This window comes from Microcaecilia unicolor, chromosome 1 (assembly GCF_901765095.1).
Source record: "Microcaecilia unicolor chromosome 1, aMicUni1.1, whole genome shotgun sequence".
NCBI classification, from domain to species: Eukaryota; Metazoa; Chordata; class Amphibia; order Gymnophiona; family Siphonopidae; genus Microcaecilia; species Microcaecilia unicolor.
In genome coordinates, this window is record NC_044031.1 from 697,420,095 (window position 1) to 697,439,497 (window position 19,403).

Sequence of the window (19,403 nt, forward strand, 5' to 3'; positions counted from 1 at the left end):
ATAGAAGGTGGGGTGGGGGTGGGGCAGGGGCGTGGTTACGAGATGGCCGGCTTCGCCCGATAATGGAAAAAAGATGGCCGGCTCTGATGAGCATTTCGCCGGCTGCATTTGGTCCATTTATTTTTAGGACCAAGTGTCAAAAAAGTGCCCCAATTGACCAGGTGACCACCGGAGGGAATTAGTGATCACCTACCCTTACTCCCCCAGTGGTCACCAACACCCTCCCACCCAAAAAAAAAAAATTTAAATACATTTTTTGCCAGCCTCTATGCCAGCCTCAAATGTCATACCCAGCTCGATCACAGCACTATGCAGGTCCCTGGAGCAGTTTTTAGTGGGTGCATGCACTTCAGGTAGGCGGACCCAGGGCCGCCCCCCACCACTTGTGGTGGTAAATGTTAAGCCCTCCAACCCTCCAAAACCCACTGTATCCACATGTAGGTGCCCCCCTTCACCCCTTAGGGCTATGGTAGTGGTGTAGAATTGTGGGGAGTGGGTTTTGGGGGAGATTTGGGGGGCTCAGCATACGAGGAAAGGGAAGTATTCACCTAGGATCAATTTTTGAAGTCCACTGCAGTGCCCCCTAGGGTGCCCGGTTGGTGTCCTGGCATGTCAGGGGGGCCAGTGCACTACAAATGCTGGCTCCTCCCAAGACCAAAAGGCTTGCATTTCGTCGGGTTTGAGATGGCCGGGTCCAGTTTCCATTATGGCCAAAAACTGAATCCGGCCATCTGTAAACCCAGCGATCTCAACATTTGACCTAAATGTTGAGATTTAGCCGGCGCCAACCGTATTATCGAAGGAAAAGATGGCCGGCTCCGCCCCTTTGCGGCGCTGGCCACATAGTTGGCCGGCACCGTTCGATTATGCCCCTCTATATGCTCTAAATAAAGACTGCATGTTTTGACAAGACATTTTCCATTGTCTGTGTCATCCTTGCTTTTTAACCATTTATTGTAAATAATCAAATGTTTATATTACTATACATTGATGTGCTGTTGAAAGAAGCATCAACCTCATCCTAAGTAAGCTCACACATAGGTAAATTGTGCTTCATGTGGGTACCTAGAGCTTTTTCAACCAACAATACTTATTGTATACTAGTAAAAGAGGCCCGTTTCTGAGCAAATGAAACAGGCGCTAGCAAGGTTTTCGTCGCCAACACCCCCCCTCCCTCCCTGGCCAACCCCTTCATTGTTCTGCCATTGCTCCGCCCCCAACGTCATTACGTTTGACGCGAGGGCGGGGCCCGAAGCGATTTCCCACCCTCCCCCACCTCCCTGCCTCCCTCCCTGCCAACCCCTTTGTTGTTCTGCCATAGCTCCGCCCTTGAGGGCGGGGCCCGGAGCGATTTTGGTGGCTTCACCACCACGAACCTTCGAACCTTTTTGAAGGAAGTCAGGGCTTGGCTTCACTGACGTCAGTGTCCTCAGAACGTTGAGGGTGAGTTTTATTATAGTAGATGAGTAACTAAGAACTATTATATATCTAAAAAAATGTGAAGGCAGATTTTAAGACTGGAACTGATTGGAATGGAGACATCCTGGTTAGGATCTGTCAAATCCCAGCAGTATTTTAGAAAAGGATCTTCTGACTCAGAACCTTTCTAAAATGCAGTGCAGGTTATGTCTCGAGACAGCACCCATTTTACAATTGTCAATGTCTAATATGCCAACGGAGGTAACATGGCAACATGTTTAATCCCAAGAAATGCAGGGTCATGCACTTGGGTCGCAAAAATCTGAGGGAACGGTACAGTATAGGGGGTGAAGTGCTTCAGTGTATGAAGGAAGAGCGAGACTTGGGGGTGATTGTGTCTGATGACCTTAAAGCTTCTAAACAAGTAGAAATAGTGACGGCCAAAGCCAGAAGGATGCTTGGGTGCATAAAGAGAGGCATGACCAGCAGGAAATAGGAGGTGATAGTGCCGTTGTACAAGTCTCTAGTGAGGCCCCATTTGGAGTACTGCGTGCAGTTCTGGAGACTGCACCTACGAAAAGATATAAACAGGATGGAGTCGGTCCAGAGGGCGGCTACGAATTTAGTAAGCGGTCTTGAATGCAAAAATTATAGGGACAGGCTTATGAACCTAAACTTGTATATGCTGGAAGAGAGGAGGGAGAGAGGAGACATGATAGAGACGTTTAAATATCTCAAAGGCATTTATGTATAGGAAGAGAGCCTTTTTCAAATGAAGGAGTGCTCTGGAATGAGGGGGCATATGACGAAGTTACGAGGGAATAGGCTTAGGAGTAACCAAAGGAAGTATTATTTCACAGAAAGTATGGTGGAGGCGTGGAATGGCCTCCCGGTGGAGGTTGTGGACTCGAGGACTGTTCCAGAATTTAAAAAGGCATGGGATAAGCATGTGGGATCGCTTAGGAACAGGCAGTGGCGTTCCTAGGGGGGGCGGTGGGTGCGGTCCGCCCCAGGTGCACGCCGCTGGGTGGGGGTGCCACGCGCGCCTGTCCTTCGTTCGTTCCATGCTCCCTCTGCCCTGGAACAGGTTCCTGTTCCGGGGCAGAGGGAGCATGGAACGAACGAAGGACAGGCGCGCGCGGCACCCCCCCAGCAGCGTGCACCCGGGGGGGGGGTCTTTCGCGGGGGGATCGCACTGCATCCGGGGGGGGCGCTGCACCTGGGGGGCGGGGCGCATTGGCGATCCGCCCCGGGTGTCAGCCCCCCTAGGAACGCCACTGGGAACAGGAAAAATTAGGGGTTACAGAGGATGGGCAGACTGGATGGGTCATATGGCCTTTATCTGCCGTCATGTTTCTATGCACATCTAAGTATTGTCAGTTACACATGTATGTGGGTATTTCAGAACATAGACCTGTAAGTGCTTGACACATCAATGGGTATGTCTATCATTTTTTACCTAGATGTCTCTATTCTAGTTAGCTTTAGAGCCTGCAAACATTTACACTACAGTACCAATTTTGTGTGTCTGTTGGGGGGTGGGGGGGAGGAGGGAGATTAAGGATGCACCTCTCCTAATTTCTCCTGTAGAGTTGTGTTTCCCAAGTTCGGTCCTGGAGTACCCCTTGCCAGTCAGATTTTCAGGATATCCACAATGAATATGCATAAGATATTTGCATATAATGGAGGCAGTTTATGCAAATCAAATTCATGCATATTCATTGTGGATATCCTGAAAACCTGATTGGCAAGGGGTACTCCAGGACAGAACTTGGGGAAACACTGTTGTAATGCGCTGCCCAAAATGAGCATTTTTACAAAATCTAAACCGGCCCAGGAGCAGGTTTAAAACCCAGTGTTGATCCTGGTGCTCATAGGCATGCATTTGCTTTGAAACACAGAGAAGATATGTGTATATTTTGGCCCTGCCCTAGTCCCGCCCAAACGATGCCCTCTTCCCATTTGCATGTTTTTGTTATTTACATGTGGATTATAATTGAGTTTTCTATATTTATTTCATATGTACATGCAAGTGCTGATAATTGCAAAAATACTAGTACTTGCATGTGCAAATAACAAACAGAGCTCCTAAGTTTTGATTTAGGTTTTGCCAAATCTAAGGTGTAAAAATGGCAAAAACCTGATTGTCAGCCTATTTTCTGCAAAGATTTAAATTTATATAGCATAAATTCTGGAAGGGAAAAATGATACAGAAAAATTGTACAAAGAGAAATGTGGAGTTTTATCTACATAAGAAGATCGTTCTCTTTTTTTATGGAAATGTTTACACTGTTATGGAGAATCTTGTGACAGAAGGAGATTCTATAGGTAGAATCTTGTAATGAATTTGCTGTGTAGGAAAAATGTGCAATTAAACAATGCTGGCAGATTGGTAGGATTTTATACGTGAAGTTTTATGTACAATGGCAGTGCTTTCAATTTATCCTGCTTCTCTGCTTGGATAGAAGTATTGTTGGTGTGTAATTGGTTTTCAATTGCAGTAATCTAAATCTCCCTGAAAAGTTTGCTGATGTGTAAGTTAGGTTTGCTTCACTGCATTCTATTTTCAGCTTCATTACTCTACAAGTACCCCATGTTATTTAGCAGAAAATGTAAGTCTTAATCTGTAGCGTTAAAGCTGTCTGAAGGCTGATATTTTTCTTCTTATGAAAAATTATTTTCAGCTACTAAAAACATCAGATTTTTCCCATTATTTTTTTAAACCTAACATACTAAGCAGAAGCAGTTAAAAAATTTTCACAAAAAAAAAATACAGGTAACAGAGTAGTAGATGGACCTGAGTTTACAGAGGAAAGAGTTGTATGAAACTAGGAAAACTGAAAATGGGCAAGGCAATTGGTATTGGTGGAACGGTTTGGAGTTGGTTTTCATCTTTTTTGGAGAATCATTCTTCTGTGGTTCATAAATCTGGGGTTTGCTCAACAGCATTGCCACTTCAATGCGGGGTCCATCTGTTGCCCTTATTGTTTAACACTTTTGTGAGTCCAGTGCCTACACTAATTCAGTCCTTTGCATCTGTTTTTATATGTGTGCAGATGATATGTTGTTGATTCACTTCACAAATCCTGCTGCAACTGATCTGCAGCCTCTAACTCTCTTAATAAGGTTGCAGTCTGGTTGAAAGACAACTGTCTTGTCCTCAATGAGGACAAGATAATTGTTTGCTGGGTCCTCTGCCAACTCTGAAGCCTATTCTCTTGGGGAAACAATTCACAACGGTTCTTTTCCGCTATCTGGAAGACACCATTGACTCTTTTACTTTTTCGCAACATATTTCTTCAGTTTTGAAGATAGGATTTTTCATTTTGAGACAGTTATTCTGCATATGCAAGTTGGTAGGTATAGAGACTTCACACACTTTCTATCATGCATATCTGACATCTCGTTTGGACTACTCTAATGTGGTTTATGCTGGGATTTCAAAGAATAATCTCAAGTGTTTACAATCTTTACAGAACACGGCGTTATGTATTTTTTTATGCAGGACAAAGAGGGAGAGATCATGTTACACCTTTATTCTTGAAATTGCACAGGCTACCGATAAACGTCTAATGGCTTTAACCATACCTTATGCTCTCCCACGGCTTTTATGGTCTCATAATGATCAGAGATTAGTTCTGCCTGGTCCCTCGAGGGCTCAATGGGTATTCCACACAATATAGTGATTTTATTTTTTGGTACCCAGTTTATGGAATGTTTACTGTCTGAGATTAGACTGGAACTATCCTACGCACAATTTAAGACTAAACTGAAGACCCATCTTTTTTGGGAAGCTTTTGGAGTCCTGGTGGCACTTGATACTGGGAGATGAATGGCAATAACAGGTTTTTTGAACATGCTTTGTTTTTTGTTTTCTGTTTATTAACATTTTTTATTACTATATATTTTGTATGATGGGCCTTGAAATGATTGTTCTGTCCTATATATTATTGGGATTACTTTTCTGTGTTATTTTGTGTTGGTTAGCATTGTAAATCGCCTATATTTGGCTGTGCCCTAGATTGGTGATCCTGTACATTTTAAATAAATATAAACAAAAAATATTAAGGGGTCTTTTTAGTGGTAAAAAGTCACCTTAGCGTCCCCTTACATGAGCTTTTCCTGCGTTCTAAGGCCATTCGTACCGCATCCAGAAAATGGCCAATTTTCTATTTTCTGAATTAATGGCCATGTGCTAATGTTGTCATAGCACATAGAAGTCTAACTTTAGAACTTTCAATGAATCATTTTCTAATTGAAGCAGCAAAATTCAGTGTTCTGCTAAGAGGTTCACTACCAGGGAAGATAGCTGCTTATGAAAATGTCTCTTTCACAAAGCAAACGGATACAGAGGCATTTCAGACACCTCCTCAAACCAGTAGAGCAGCTGTGCTAGAAATGAAAGGGTGTAGTATGAGTAGCGTACGTAACTGGGAAGTATGTACTCTTTGTCCCCTGATCTAATGGTAATCCTAATCTTTCTTATTTGTATAGTACTGCTGGATCTATGTAGTACTGTATAATGAGGATAAGTAGCAAGGTACTTAAGTCCATGCCCCAGTGAACTTACAATGTAAGTGGGTACCTGAGCCAATGGGAGATGAAAGAGGCAATTTTATAAGTGATGCCTAGAGACAGGTGAATCAGAGGCATTATTAGCCTAATGCACTAGGTGCTATTTTATAAAGTAGTACCTAACTACAAGGGGGCATATATGCAGACTAAGCATGAGGTGTTGCATAGTTTAGAGAATGATATAAACTATGCACAGGGGCAGCCCAAGGCAAGATGTCGCCTGAGGCGGAGCTGAGATGCTACCCCCCCCCCCTCCCCGGGCCGAGATGCCACTTCTCCTGGGCTGAGATGCTGTCTCCTTCCTTTCTCCACCCCGTTCACAGTGTTTAACTTGTTGTTTCATCACATTCCAAAAGCCAGCAGCAGCAGCAGCGGTTCCCATACGCCACCCTGCAGTCAGCACCCGCCTCTTCCCTTTACTACAGGAAGTTACAGCAGAGAGGCTGCCGCAATAAAGGGAAGAGGCGGGTGCTGGCGGCAGGGCAGCGTATGGGAATCACTGCAGCTGCCGGTTTTTGGAACATGATGAAACAACAGGTAAAAATGCTGCAAATGAGGTAGAGAAAGGAAGGGAGAGATGCCACTGGCTGAAGAGTGCCTCCGGAGGCCGCCCCTGACTATGCACATCACTTGGTATACCAACTTACACCTGCCATTGGCATGGCATAAGAGGGTGTGCCAATGCTGACGTACACCAGTGTTCTATAATGGAACCTTGGTGCCTTACAGAATTGCTGCAAAAGTGACTTAATCATGGTGCCAGGGAATGTTGGTGGCTGAAGCAGGATTTGACCACTTCCCATCCTCTTCTTTTCTTCTGTGAGAATCCCCATTTTTTAAATTATGTACACATTGGAAGCACGGATGTATTCTAAGCTGGACAGATAAGAGCAATTTTGAGACAGGCCAGTTTACGCCTGCATATAGTTTTGAAAATTGTCCCCATAACCAGTAAGGAACAGCAAGACCAGTTTTCCTAGTTAATAGATTTTGCGTACAATGCAAGAGTTAAATGAGTCTGTCCAGTAAGAAAAAAGAAGATCATTACCTGAAATAAAGCACCAGAACAAACTTGGAAACAAACAAACAAAAAAACATTCTGGGTACTTAAGGTGTATGGAACAAAATTACAGTTCATGTCACAAGGTCAGAGGCACATGAAGAAAACATTTCTTATACAATATGTGGGAGGAAGTTGTAGAACACCTGCTCTGTTTGCTAGAAATAGTAAAGGTAGCTTGAATCTGCTTGTTATATTTAAAGGTACGGTTTTTTAAGACTCATTTCCATAGCGGCCTGCTTTGCTGCCCACCACACAGATGCTACCTGTAGGATGTGGAGTACTAAAAACCATTATGTGCCTTGTACAGGCAGCGCATCATTTCAGCTCTTGCACAAGAAGACTGTGTTTTTATTTATGTCCTAGCAGTTTCCGCCTGTTCCTTTGGACCTCCAGCTCAACTGGAGCCAGAGCTGTGATCTGGCACCATGAGCTTTTATACCCCTCACCCCAACTTTCATTAGCTCATTCATTGCATTAATCGTCTTGTTGGCAAGGACATGTAGCAGGGCTCTTCTTGTTCTAAATGAAATTCCTAGGTGTTGCCATCACATAATAACTATGGCAGCCATGTTTTGGTTTATGGCTCGAGTCAGCAGTTCCAACTGCCTTTTTTTCAAGTGAAGTCATGTGGATGTGTTTTAGCATTACTATGGGGAACTGGCAGCAGTCCTAATGTGTATGTAAGTAGCAGATGCTGACATGCTTAATACAGGAGTTAAGGTTAATGCCCATATGGACAAATTATCCGGGTGGCAACACCAGTAATTGGAAAGCAAAACCAGTTCTGGGCTTAGCTTCAGAATTTTAGTACAAGAACAGTGCTGGGCAGACTTCTACGGTCTGTGCCCTGAAAATGGAAAGGACAAATCAAACTCGGGTATACATATGAAGTATCGCATACCATGTAAAATTATTTTGTCTTGTTGGGCAGACTGGATGGACTGTACAGGTCTTTATCTGCCGTCATTTACTATGTTACTATATCTCAGGAGTTCATGTTTTGGTCAGGACTCATGTTTTGTGTAGTAAGAGGGCAATTTTATAAAAGGAAATTCAAGTAGGTGCCTATTGAGGCTGTTTTATACAGCCAAACAGATGCCTCTGTGCCTTTATAGAACAGCTTCACAAAACCTGCCAAAACTGCAGCTAAAATGTAGCAGTGCATCTTTACGCCTGCTCGGCAACTCCAGCATTGAGGAAACTGAGGCTGATGTCGGACAGACTTCTAAGGTCTGTTTCCCACAAATGGCAAAAGACAGGTGAAGCTTTGGCAACTCCAGTATTGTAGATCCCTTTGTTACGTGCTGCAAGTGAAGGTGCTGTGCAGCTCAGGGGGAGGGGAAGACACTGGTAAGTTGAACACTGTCAGCAATATTTGGGGATGATATATAGTTATAACTAAGGTGGAGATGTGACAAACAGTGTTTAAGCATGGGTGACTGGGGCCTGCACAGAGTGGCAGACACGGTTCTGGCCACCTCGTTGGTCAGACTGGGTGGACTAGGCGGGCCTTTATCTGCTGTCACGTACTGTGTTATTGCATAAATATACATGGTTGAAGTACATGTGTAGGTATATGTTTTATAACCTACATACATCTTGTGACACTGCTCACACTCCACCAGTGGTATGCTCTGAACACTTCTACATGTGGGCTGAGTAAAAGTACATGCCTTATTCTCACTGCATATACTTTTTACAGATGTGTACTGTGGAGTAATTTTATAAGAGGCCAAAAAAGAACTTTAAGAATACCTTCTAAGATGGTAACTTAATAACAGGTAGGCCTCATGTATGGTTCACCACAATGGATAGCTTTGGAATCATGGACTGGCCTCATAAATATCTTGAAAATTGGATGTACAAACAAGAAAACTTCATGCTCATGAGGTAGTTTATCGGCCTTATTTTCGAAAATGATGGACGCCCATATTTCGACCCAAATCGGGAGATGGGCGCCCATCTTGCAAAGGCGCCCAAATCAGTATAATCGAAAACCAATTTTGGGCGTCTTCAACTGCACTCTGTTGCGGGAACAAACAAAGTTGACAGGGGCGTGTCAGAGGTGTGGTGAAGGTGGGGCTGGGGCGTGTTTATCAGCCAAGGAGAGATGGGCGCCTTCGGCCGATAATCGAAAAAAAAAAGGCAGCAGAAGCGAGAATTTGGGTCGCTTTTGCTGGACCCTTTTTTTTCACGACCCAAGTCCCAAAAAAGTGCCCCAACTGGCCAGATGACCACTGGAGGGAATTGGGGATGATCTCCCCTGACTTCCCCAGTGGTCACTAACCCCCCCACCACAAAAAAAGAACTTTAAAAACTTGTTGACAGCCTGTATGCGAGCCTCAAATGTCATACCCAGCTCCCTGACAGCAGTATGCAGGTCCCTTGGAGCAGTTGTTAGTGGGTGCAGTGGACGTCAGGCAGGCGGACCCAGGCCCATCCCCCCTACCTGTTCCACTTGTGCTGGTTAATGTTGAGCCCTCCAAAAAAAAAAACCAAACCCACTGTACCCACATGATGGTGCCCCCCTGCACCCCTTAGGGCTATGGTAATGGTGTAGACTTGTGGGCATTGGGTTTTGGGGGGGAACTGGGGGGCTCAGCACACAAGGGAAGGGTGCTATGCACCTGGGAGCTATTTAAAAAAATTTTTTTTAATTTGTAAAAGTGCCCCCTAGGGTGCCCAGTTGGTGTCCTGGCATGTGAGGGAGACCAGTGCACTACAAATCCTGGCCCCCTCCCATGACCCAATGCCTTGGATTTGTTCGTTTTTGAGCTGGGCGCCTTCGGTTTCCATTATCGCTGAAAACCGATAGCACCCAGCTCAAAAACACCCACATCCTAGGCATTTGCCCCGCACAACCCGTATTATCGAAAAAAAGATGGGCGCCCATCTTTTTTCGAAAATACGGTTTGTCCCGCCCCGTCGCATGGCCGCCCACAGAGATGGGCACCCACTTTCGATTATGCCCCTCAATATGAACAAGTCAAAGCCAAGACTGCACTTCCTAGAGCAGAAAATGGAATTGGCATCTTAGAAATAGACTATACTTATAGAGATACCATCATAGGCCTCCAGGTCTATTTAATGTCATGAACAGAAGATTGGAGGGTGGCTAATGCAACGCCAATTTTTAAAAAGATTCCATGAGTTAACAGGGAAATTACTGACCGGTAAGCCTGACTTCAGTGCCAGGCAAAATAGTGGAAACTATTATAAAGAATAAACTTACAGAACACATAGACAAATATGGTTTAATGGGACCGAATAAGCATGGGTTTAGCCAAGGGAAGTCTTGCCTTGCCAATTTGCTTCATTTCTTTGAAGGAGTGCATAAACATGTGGATAAAGGTGAGCTTATCTAGATTTTCAGAAAGCTTTTGACAAAGTCCTCATGAGAGACTCCTGAGAAAAGTAAAAAGTCATGAGATAGGAGACAATGTCCTTCTGTGGATTAGGAATTGGTTATTGAACAGAAAACAGAGGGTAGGGTTAAATGGCCATTTTTCTCAACGGTGGAGGGTGAATAGTGGAGTGTCTTAGGGATCTGTAATGGGACCAGTGCTATTTAACATATTTGTAAATGAGCTGGAAATCAGAATGATGAGTGAAGTGATTAAATTTGAAGATGACACAACAATTCAATGTTGTCAAAAAACATGTGGATTGTGAAAAATTGCAGGAAGACCTTAGGAAACTGGAAGACTGGACATTCAGATGGCAGATAACATTTAATGTGGATAAGTTCAAAGTGATGCACATTGGGAAGAATAATTTGAATCATAGTTATCTGATAACATAGTTAACTGATAACTTTTCCTTGAGTGCTGACTTCTATGGTGGATCATATGATCCACCATAGAAGTCAGCACTCAAGAAAAAGATGTAGGTGTCATTGTAGACAATACAGTGAAATCTTCTGCCCAGTGTGCGGCAGCAGTCAAAAAAAGCAATCAGGATGCTAGGAAATTTTAGGCAAGGGATGCAAAATAAGACCAAGAATATTATAATGCCTATGTATCATTCCATGGTGAGACCTTTACCTTGAGTATTGCATTCATTTCTGGTCGTCGTATCTCAGAAAAGATATAGTGGCATTAGAGGAGGTTCAAAGAAGTGTATCCAAAATGATAAAGGGGATGAAACTCCTTCTATATGAGGAAAGGCTAAAGAGGTTAGGGCTTTTCAGCTTGGAAAAGAGATGGCTGAGGGGAGGATATGATTATGGTCTATAAAATCCTAAGAGATGTAGAACGGGTAAAAGTGAATTGATTTTTTCACTCTTTCAAAAAGTACAAAGACCAGGGGACACTCAATGAAATTACATGGAAATACATTTAAAGCAAATAGGAGGAAATATTTTTTTACTCAAAGAAGCTCTGGAACTGTGAAGCTCTGGAACGGTCAGCATATCTAGGTTTAAAAAAGGTTTGGACAGGTTTCTGGAGGAAAAGTCCATAGTCTGTTATTGAGATGGACATGGGGGAAGCCACTGCTTGCCCCGGGATTGGTAGCATGAAATATTGTTCCTAATTGGGTTTCTGCCAAGTACTTGTGACTTGGATTGGCCACTGTTGGAAGCAGGATACTGGGCTAGATAGACTATTGGTCTGACCCAGTATGGCTATTCTTATGTTCTTAACAGATCCAAATGCAGAAAAAGTTCTGAAGTATGAGAGCAAGCATCCAGAATCTACTTCCATCATTAAACTCGGGCAGGCATTCTGACGAGCACTTTCGGTTTTGCTTCAACTCCCACATTTGTTCCTCACCACTGGCACTGAGAGGCTTGCATGGGCTTCTTTCCTCTTTCAAATAAAATAAAAACTGGCAGAATTTAAAAGCAAAATCATGAGAAATCCTCTCTTCTAACTCCTCAACGCAACCTCAGAGTTGGAGGTAGGTTTCCAGCATTAGGGCAGGGTTTTTTTTGTGCACTGTTTCTCTGAGCATTGGGAGGCAATAGCTAATGACCTTATTTACATCCATTTGCCTACATTTAAATGAAATTTGCGCTATTTTTTGGTGTGCACATTGTTTCCTATGATAGCGTCTTCTGAGCATTCTGCTCACAAAATGGCGCCGATGTTAGGTTTTGAGCATCGGCCCAATATCCAATTACCTTCAATAGCAGTATGAGAACATGATGTCATTAGTGCAGCAGTATGAGAAAATCCTAGTTCATTTCATCTGTACAGAAATGCTTTGACCACCTAATATGTATATATGGGTGCTTTACGTATTGAGAGATGCTAGTTTTGTGCTTTTTGGCTTTTGTAAAATCTGTGTGATTGAAGTGCACAACCTGAAGGCCAACATCGTGCAGACAACATGGAACACATTAATATCTGTACCCTCAAAACACATTAATATCAAAACCCTCAAAACTCAAAGGAAACGAAATCAGAAGCATTTAGAAAATAGAAAAATCTTCAACCGAAGCCAGAGCTGGAAAGTAGGGGGAATGGTATTTTAACAAGTCCTCCATGCATGCACTAGGAAATTAATCAGAAAACAGTTTCTGGCTTAAGTTACTGAAGTGTAGAAATATTGCAGTTTCAGCTTATCAGCTGTAAATGAATAAGGAATGAATCCATATTAAATAAGAGAGTTTAATGAAATGTGTTGATGCTCTGTTGTGTTAAATTCATTATGCTCTGAATTCTCTTGATAGATCTGCAGCTTGATGAGAGGTGGAATTGCTGAGCGAGGGGGAGTCAGAGTAGGACATCGTATTATTGAGATCAATGGACAAAGTGTTGTGGCCACCGCTCATGAGAAGATTGTGCAAGCCTTGTCTAACTCAGTGGGAGAGGTGAGTATATAGAAAGCATGGTGTTCATCAAGGAGACCCTTTTACAAAGTGACGGTAGGGCTACCGTGCATGTAGCATGCACCAAATCGACACTACTGCCTGGTTAGTGCGCTCATCCGGTGGTAATTTCGAAGTTAGTGCACACTGTTTCCTGTGGTAGAAAATATTTTTTTCTGTTTTCTACCATGGGGGGGGGGGGGGCATTCCTGGCGGTAATCTGTAGCACAGCCACATTGCTGCACGCAGCATGAGTACGTGCATATAGCATGTGAGACCTTACCGCTAGGTCAGTGGATGGCAGTAAGGACTCAGGCAGTAAGTAGCCACACGCTACTTATAATTCTAGTGCACAGCCATTTACCGCCCCTTTAAAAGAAGCCTTTTTTTCCCAGCCGCTGTAAAAAATGGCCCAGCGCATGTCAAAAACATGCGCCAACACTACCGCAGGCCGCTTTTTACTGCGGCTTAGTAAAAGGACCTCCAAATGAATGATGGTGTTCCTTCTAGTATTCACTTGATAATACATTGAGGGGACCCTTTTACTAAGCTATGTTAAGCACTAATGCATGCTTACCAGAAGTTAAAATGCACTACTGTAGAGTTTACTGAGGCGTCCCATAGTAATTTTTGCATGTGCTCATGCTACCCACACACTAAAAAAAATTTATTTTTTCAGTGCTGGGGTGTGTTTGGGGGTGGACCATGGGTACAGCTATGCTAATTGGTGAGTGCGTGGGCACTGCTGCACGCTAACTGATTAATGCAGGATTAGCGTGTGAGCCCTTACCGACTCCAAAAGAGGTGTCGGTAAGTGCTGACGTGCTAATGGGAAAATTAGTGCATGGCTATTATTTCAGAAATAGGAAAATCAGCCATTTACCGGCAGAGCTAAAAGTGGCCATAGCGTACAAGAAAGACCCGGCTGGGGATAGTTCAGGCCACTCTTTAGCACTACTTAGTAAAAGGACCCCTGAATTTGTCAATGAATTTCAAAGCTGAATTTTAAGCTGCAGTGGTGTGCAGGTGTCCTGCAGAAATTTCCTGATCTGTATGTGCAAACCACATGCTAAAAATTGTTTTTATTTTATCATGGAAGAGGCATGTCTGGGGTGCATTTCTGTGCTAATCAATTAGAATAGCTGCATTACTGCACACTGATTAGCGCAGGATTAGCATGTGAGCCCTTACTGCCTACAAAATAGGTGGTGGTAAGTGCTCACACACTAATATTTTTGAATGGCCATGTGCTAATGACAAAAATTAGCACATGGCCATTAAATAGGAAAAATAGAAAATTAGCCATTTTACTGCTGCAGTAACAAATGGCCTTAGCGCACGGGAAAACACAATAGGGCCACTTTTTACCACAGTTTAAACTCATGTAAGGATGTGCTAAAGCCACTTTTTACCACAGATTAGTAAAAGGATCTATATGTAATATGCCTGCAGACTAATCCCCACTGTTAACTGAGCCACACTAGCGGCTGCCGTGTGGCAATACCGACGCAGCCCATTCAAAGTGAATGGGCTGTGTTGGCATTAGCGCACGGCAGCCACTAGCGTGATTTAGTAAACAGGGAGGTAAGTTTTAGCTGATGATCAAAGGCATCCCTCACCGATTTGAAAATTTGCACCAAAATGTGCTTGATATTTCAGTTTGTTTAACTGGGTAAAATTGGGGGTTATGTGCTGTATTACAAAATCATCAAAAATAATCAAAGAGATGGAGCTGAAGCAAACCACAAAAATCTATATATTATATGCAGCCAAAAGAATATGTTTTTTTTTATTGTCAGGGCAAATGTGTAAATAAATTGTAGGCATAAGAAACACTTTAGTCAGAAATGCTAAAGAACCCTTGATATAGAAGGTTATAGCTTTTGTCTGTTTTGGGTTTTAAAAAAAACCCTCCACAATAATACATTTATAATTTCAAAATAAACCCCATAATCTTCAAAACCACATTTGTTCAAAGTTGAAAATAATCCCCTTCAACACAAAAGCAAAGTGATGGCTAGAGGTATATCATATAGCCACCAGTTAAACCGCATAAAGAGGCATAACCACAATCTGTAATTCACCAAAATAATAAGTCCACAATGTCACAGAAAAATGACTTAGCTTGCAAAGTTGTTATTCAAGCCAGCAAAACATTTCTCAGTGGAACGTTACAAGGGCCCCTTGTTTTGCAGAATCGCTGCCTTAGGAGAATTCATTGCACTCTGGCCAAACTTGCTTTCAAATTACCCCACCACACTATGGATAAAGGTTCCTGTACTGTTTTACTTCTGTCAAAAAAAGGTGGTGGTTAGAGTGGGGGTTAGCTGATAAATACTTGGGAGTTTTCATTTTGAAATTCTCACTAGAGGTTTAAGCCGTGGTCTTTGTCCCTGTGGTAAAGCATGTGTAAAGTCCACACGTATTACTTGCTGCATGGGCTGATGCTCAGAACTAGGAGCTATCTGGAACAGTGCTCGATCAATAACGCAGGAGCAGCGCTGAAAAATAGCTCCCCAATGATCAGCCGTAAAAAGATGCAAATGATATGCTCGCTCTTTCCCTGAAAGCAAGAGGGAGGAACACACCTGGTGCATGCGTACAAGAGTTTTGCGATAAGCCAGACAAACCTGGAAGCAAAGCACAAATTGGCACCGTTCTTCTGCTTTTTAAATATAAGCTTTTCAAATGTTTTCACCTGAAAAGCTATATTTAAGCGTATAAAACAGGCGCCAATGCGTGCTTTCACTTTTGGGTTTGTTCTGATTTGCATACATTCGTCTCCAACACTTAGAGGCTTGCACGGGCTTCCTTCTGCTTTCAAATTAATAAAAACTGGCAGCTTTTAAAGAAAAAATCATGGGAAATCTTCTACCCCAAACACTTGCTCCTAGCTGGCGTTAGGTTTTCACTGGTGAGGCAGCTTTGTTTTGTGCGCTGTTCTGTGAGAATTGGAAAGGAATAGGAAATGATCTCATTAACATCCATTTGACTATATTTGCATGCTATTTGCACTTATCTTTGATACGCACATTGTCTCCTGCGCTAAAGTCCTCTGGGTGTTCTGTGCTCATTAACATCAGCGCTAGTCTGACACTAATCACCTCTAGTGCTGGTATTACGTTTTGAGCATCAGCCCAATGTATTTGCTGTGAGGTCTGGCTGTGTATTTTCAAAGAGAAACTCCATGGGGAGTTTTAATTTGAAAATGTGCTGCTAGACTCACAGGGCCTTCAAGTTCCCTCTGGGGTTTTAAATTTGCCCCTGCAGTATTATGAATCTGAAATTCAGGAGAAATTATCGTTCTATTTTATGTTCCATAACATAAAATGAAAATGAACGGCCATATTTTTTCATGTCCCACTAACATATATTTCTAAGGAAAGCACTGGCAAAACTCTGCAAATACTGGGGTATATTTACTAAGGCGCGTTAACATTTTTGTAAACACAGATCACTGTTTTTTGATGGCTATTGTTTAAAATTAAATGTTGTACGACTCTTAACAGATTCACATGAAGACGATGCCAGCTGCAATGTTCAGGCTTCTAACTGGGCAAGAGACTCCCCTGTACATCTAGACTCAAGCACTATCTTAGTAGAAGAAGGAAAGGACATGAACTGAAGGCAAGATCAGTTAAAACAGGCTTCACACCAGAAGTCTGCTTAGCCAATATTTTATACTTTGGATGAATGGGCCTGCAAAAAATCCAAAACAACTGAAAAGTCAGCAATGAAAGGACACACCCCAGCCCTTCCCTTTTTTTTTGGCCAAAATGTGAAGCTAATCATTATTGTGGACATTCTCACAGACAAAAACTTTGTAAAAACATGAAGTATTTTGCAGGATGTTCTGAACAGCTTTCTCGCTGGAACTGTTGATACAGATATTTATTTGTAAACTAGGTGTAAGTGGAATGTATGTATGTACAATATGTCATGTTTGATAATGTGGTGAATGTGAAAATGTGCTGATGAGCGAGTCTTAGAGCGAACATTTTCAATAAAAATTAAATGTTTACCTCAACAACAAAAAAAATTAAACAAATACAGCCCTTGTTCAATTTGTTAAAAAAAAATTCAGTCCAAATTAGGCTTGTTTTCCTAAAGTTCAACAAGCATTGTAGATATTATTGTGTTGATGTCTACTAAAATTGAATGGGGATACACTAACTCCTGTATATTATTACAAATAATTATTATAAATGTATTATTATTAACAATTATATAATGCTTTGGCAAACATACATATTAAAATGCAAAACAACAGCATTTTGTATTTTAATTTAAAAAAAATCAAAGTGTCCATGAAATGATAGATACACACACAAACACTCATTCCTATCCCCACATATATATGTTTTTGGGGTCTGTCAGTTTCCTCATGTTTGTTCACGCTGTCTTCTTAATGGGAACTGGTCTCCGTTAGGCCATGAACCTTCGTTTGCAACCAGCCTAGTTTTCTCTCTCCCTCCACCTTGACTAGAGGTTCACAGATGACGGCTTCCTTCAAAACCTGATATGTCCTTCAAAACCTGATATGTGTGCATCTGGGATCCGACCAATAGGTGTCGTAGTTGAACAATGGCTGCGACTGTCTCTCTCTCTCTCCCTCAGGGATATGTGAATATTATCTCTGTAACATCCCTGGCCCCAGCTGTCCTTGGGAAGAGAAAATTCAAATAATCACAAGCTTTGATTTCCTAGTTTTATAACAAATCACTCCAGCATATTGGGAGTAATTAGTGAAGTGTTGTCATGCTGAAATCAAGCATTTTTAAGTAACCTTACTTAAAATAAAGTATCATATGTCAAAAGACAACATGACTTTTGTGATCTTATAAACTCATGTGCTACAATAGAATTTTACGCTGGTCCAATGAAAGGTATCAGCTTGCAGTTTCTCTAGAACCAGTCCAGCTGTTTGGCCACTGCATACTTTGAGGTTGTACAACTGTTTTATCAATTGCCCTGTAAAAATCTTGCTACCCAGCACTTACCTGTTCACTGGAAAGGGTCAAGGTAGAAAATAAAATCCCTCTACTGTCAGTTCTTTCTGAACATAACTGTTTTCTGGAATTCTGACCATCAGCAGTATTAGAATGTGTGTAGAAAACCAGTATGTAGTAAAATTCTATTCATTAGGAGAGTAATGTTCGTGAACATAGTTTCTGTCTCGAATTTTGGCCAAGGCCTTGAAGAAAATACACTGTGATTTAAGAAGCCTTACCATACAGTAACTAAAACTTCAGGAGTACTGTACTTCAAGGAATAACATACATGTCGCATGCAATTATAAGGAAAAAAAAGTGACAATATAATTAATAAATCTGATGTAAAATGCAACTTGGATTTTGCTTGTGTTTCATAAGGTGTGTGAACTGATATTCATAATATTTTATGAACATTGACTTTGAGTAAAAACCACCTTTGATGAGCATGGCACATACTGAAATTTAGTTTAACAAAATATATGCTGGATTAAACCAATGGTCATTTACTGGATGCCCTTTTACCCTCTAATTAATGCAGTTGATAATGTGTTATTTATTTATATTGAAAAGTAATTTATTATTTTTGCATGTGGCACAATAAAATCAGCTCAAATGTTCAAAGAACCATTTAAAAGGAAGTCAACCTGAACATGTATACCTTGGAGGAAAGGAGAAACAGGGGTGATATGATACAGACGTTCAAATATTTGAAAGGTATTAATTCGCAAACAAACCTTTTCCAGAGATGGGAAGGCGGTAGAACTAGAGGACATGAATTGAGGTTGAAGGGGGGCAGACTCAGGAGTAATGTCAGGAAGTATTTTTTCACAGAGAGGGCGGTGGATACGTGGAATGCCCTCCGCGGGAGGTGGTGGAGATGAAAACAGTAATGATTTCAAACATGCGTGAGATAAACACAAAGGAATCCTGTTTAGAAGGAATGGATGCATGGAATCTTAGTGGAGATTGGGTGGCGTCACCAGTAATTGGGAAGCAAAACCGGTGCTGGGTAGGACTTCTATGGTTTATGCCCTGATCGTGACTGAATAGATATGGATGGCTTGAGTGTAAATTTTAAGGGGCTTCGACAGTAGCTTTGGAACTTTTAGTACAAGAAAGAGTGCTGAGCAGACCTCTATGGTCTGTGCCCTGAGAATGGCAAGGACAATTCAAACTCGGGTATACATTTAAAGTATCACATACCATGTAAATGAGTTTATCTGTTGGGCAGACTGGATCGACCATACAGGTCTTTATCTACCGTCATTTACTATGTACAATGTGAATAGAAAGACTGAAACTAGTTGGCAATGATGTCCCCTAGCAGTTTCATGTTTAAATCATATTTTTAGTTATTTCATTATGCTCCTAAGAGTAATCTAGCATTAGATTCAATTCCAGAACTTAACTATTCCTCCTCAAAGTAGCCGGTTAGGAATGCTGTGGGGAAGGAAGTCCCAGCCATCGTTTAAAGCGACACCTAGTGGCTGGGCTGATTTTTTTGTAATTTTTTTTATTGGATTTGTGGGCAGCTTTTAGG

The 19,403-nt window shown here is 42.0% G+C and overlaps 1 protein-coding gene across 1 annotated transcript in view; it reads left to right on the forward strand.

The window, feature by feature from the left end:
- The window catches only part of APBA2 (amyloid beta precursor protein binding family A member 2), a 414,223-nt gene extending 396,038 nt beyond the window's left edge, over positions 1 to 18,185 (forward strand). Inside the window, exons 12-13 of the mRNA XM_030188547.1 lie at positions 12,732 to 12,872; positions 16,379 to 18,185. Of these exons, the coding sequence (XP_030044407.1) occupies positions 12,732 to 12,872; positions 16,379 to 16,450 (213 nt within the window). The 3' untranslated portion in view covers positions 16,451 to 18,185. The remainder of the gene's footprint in view (positions 1 to 12,731; positions 12,873 to 16,378) is intronic.
- Positions 18,186 to 19,403: the final 1,218 nt, after the last annotated feature.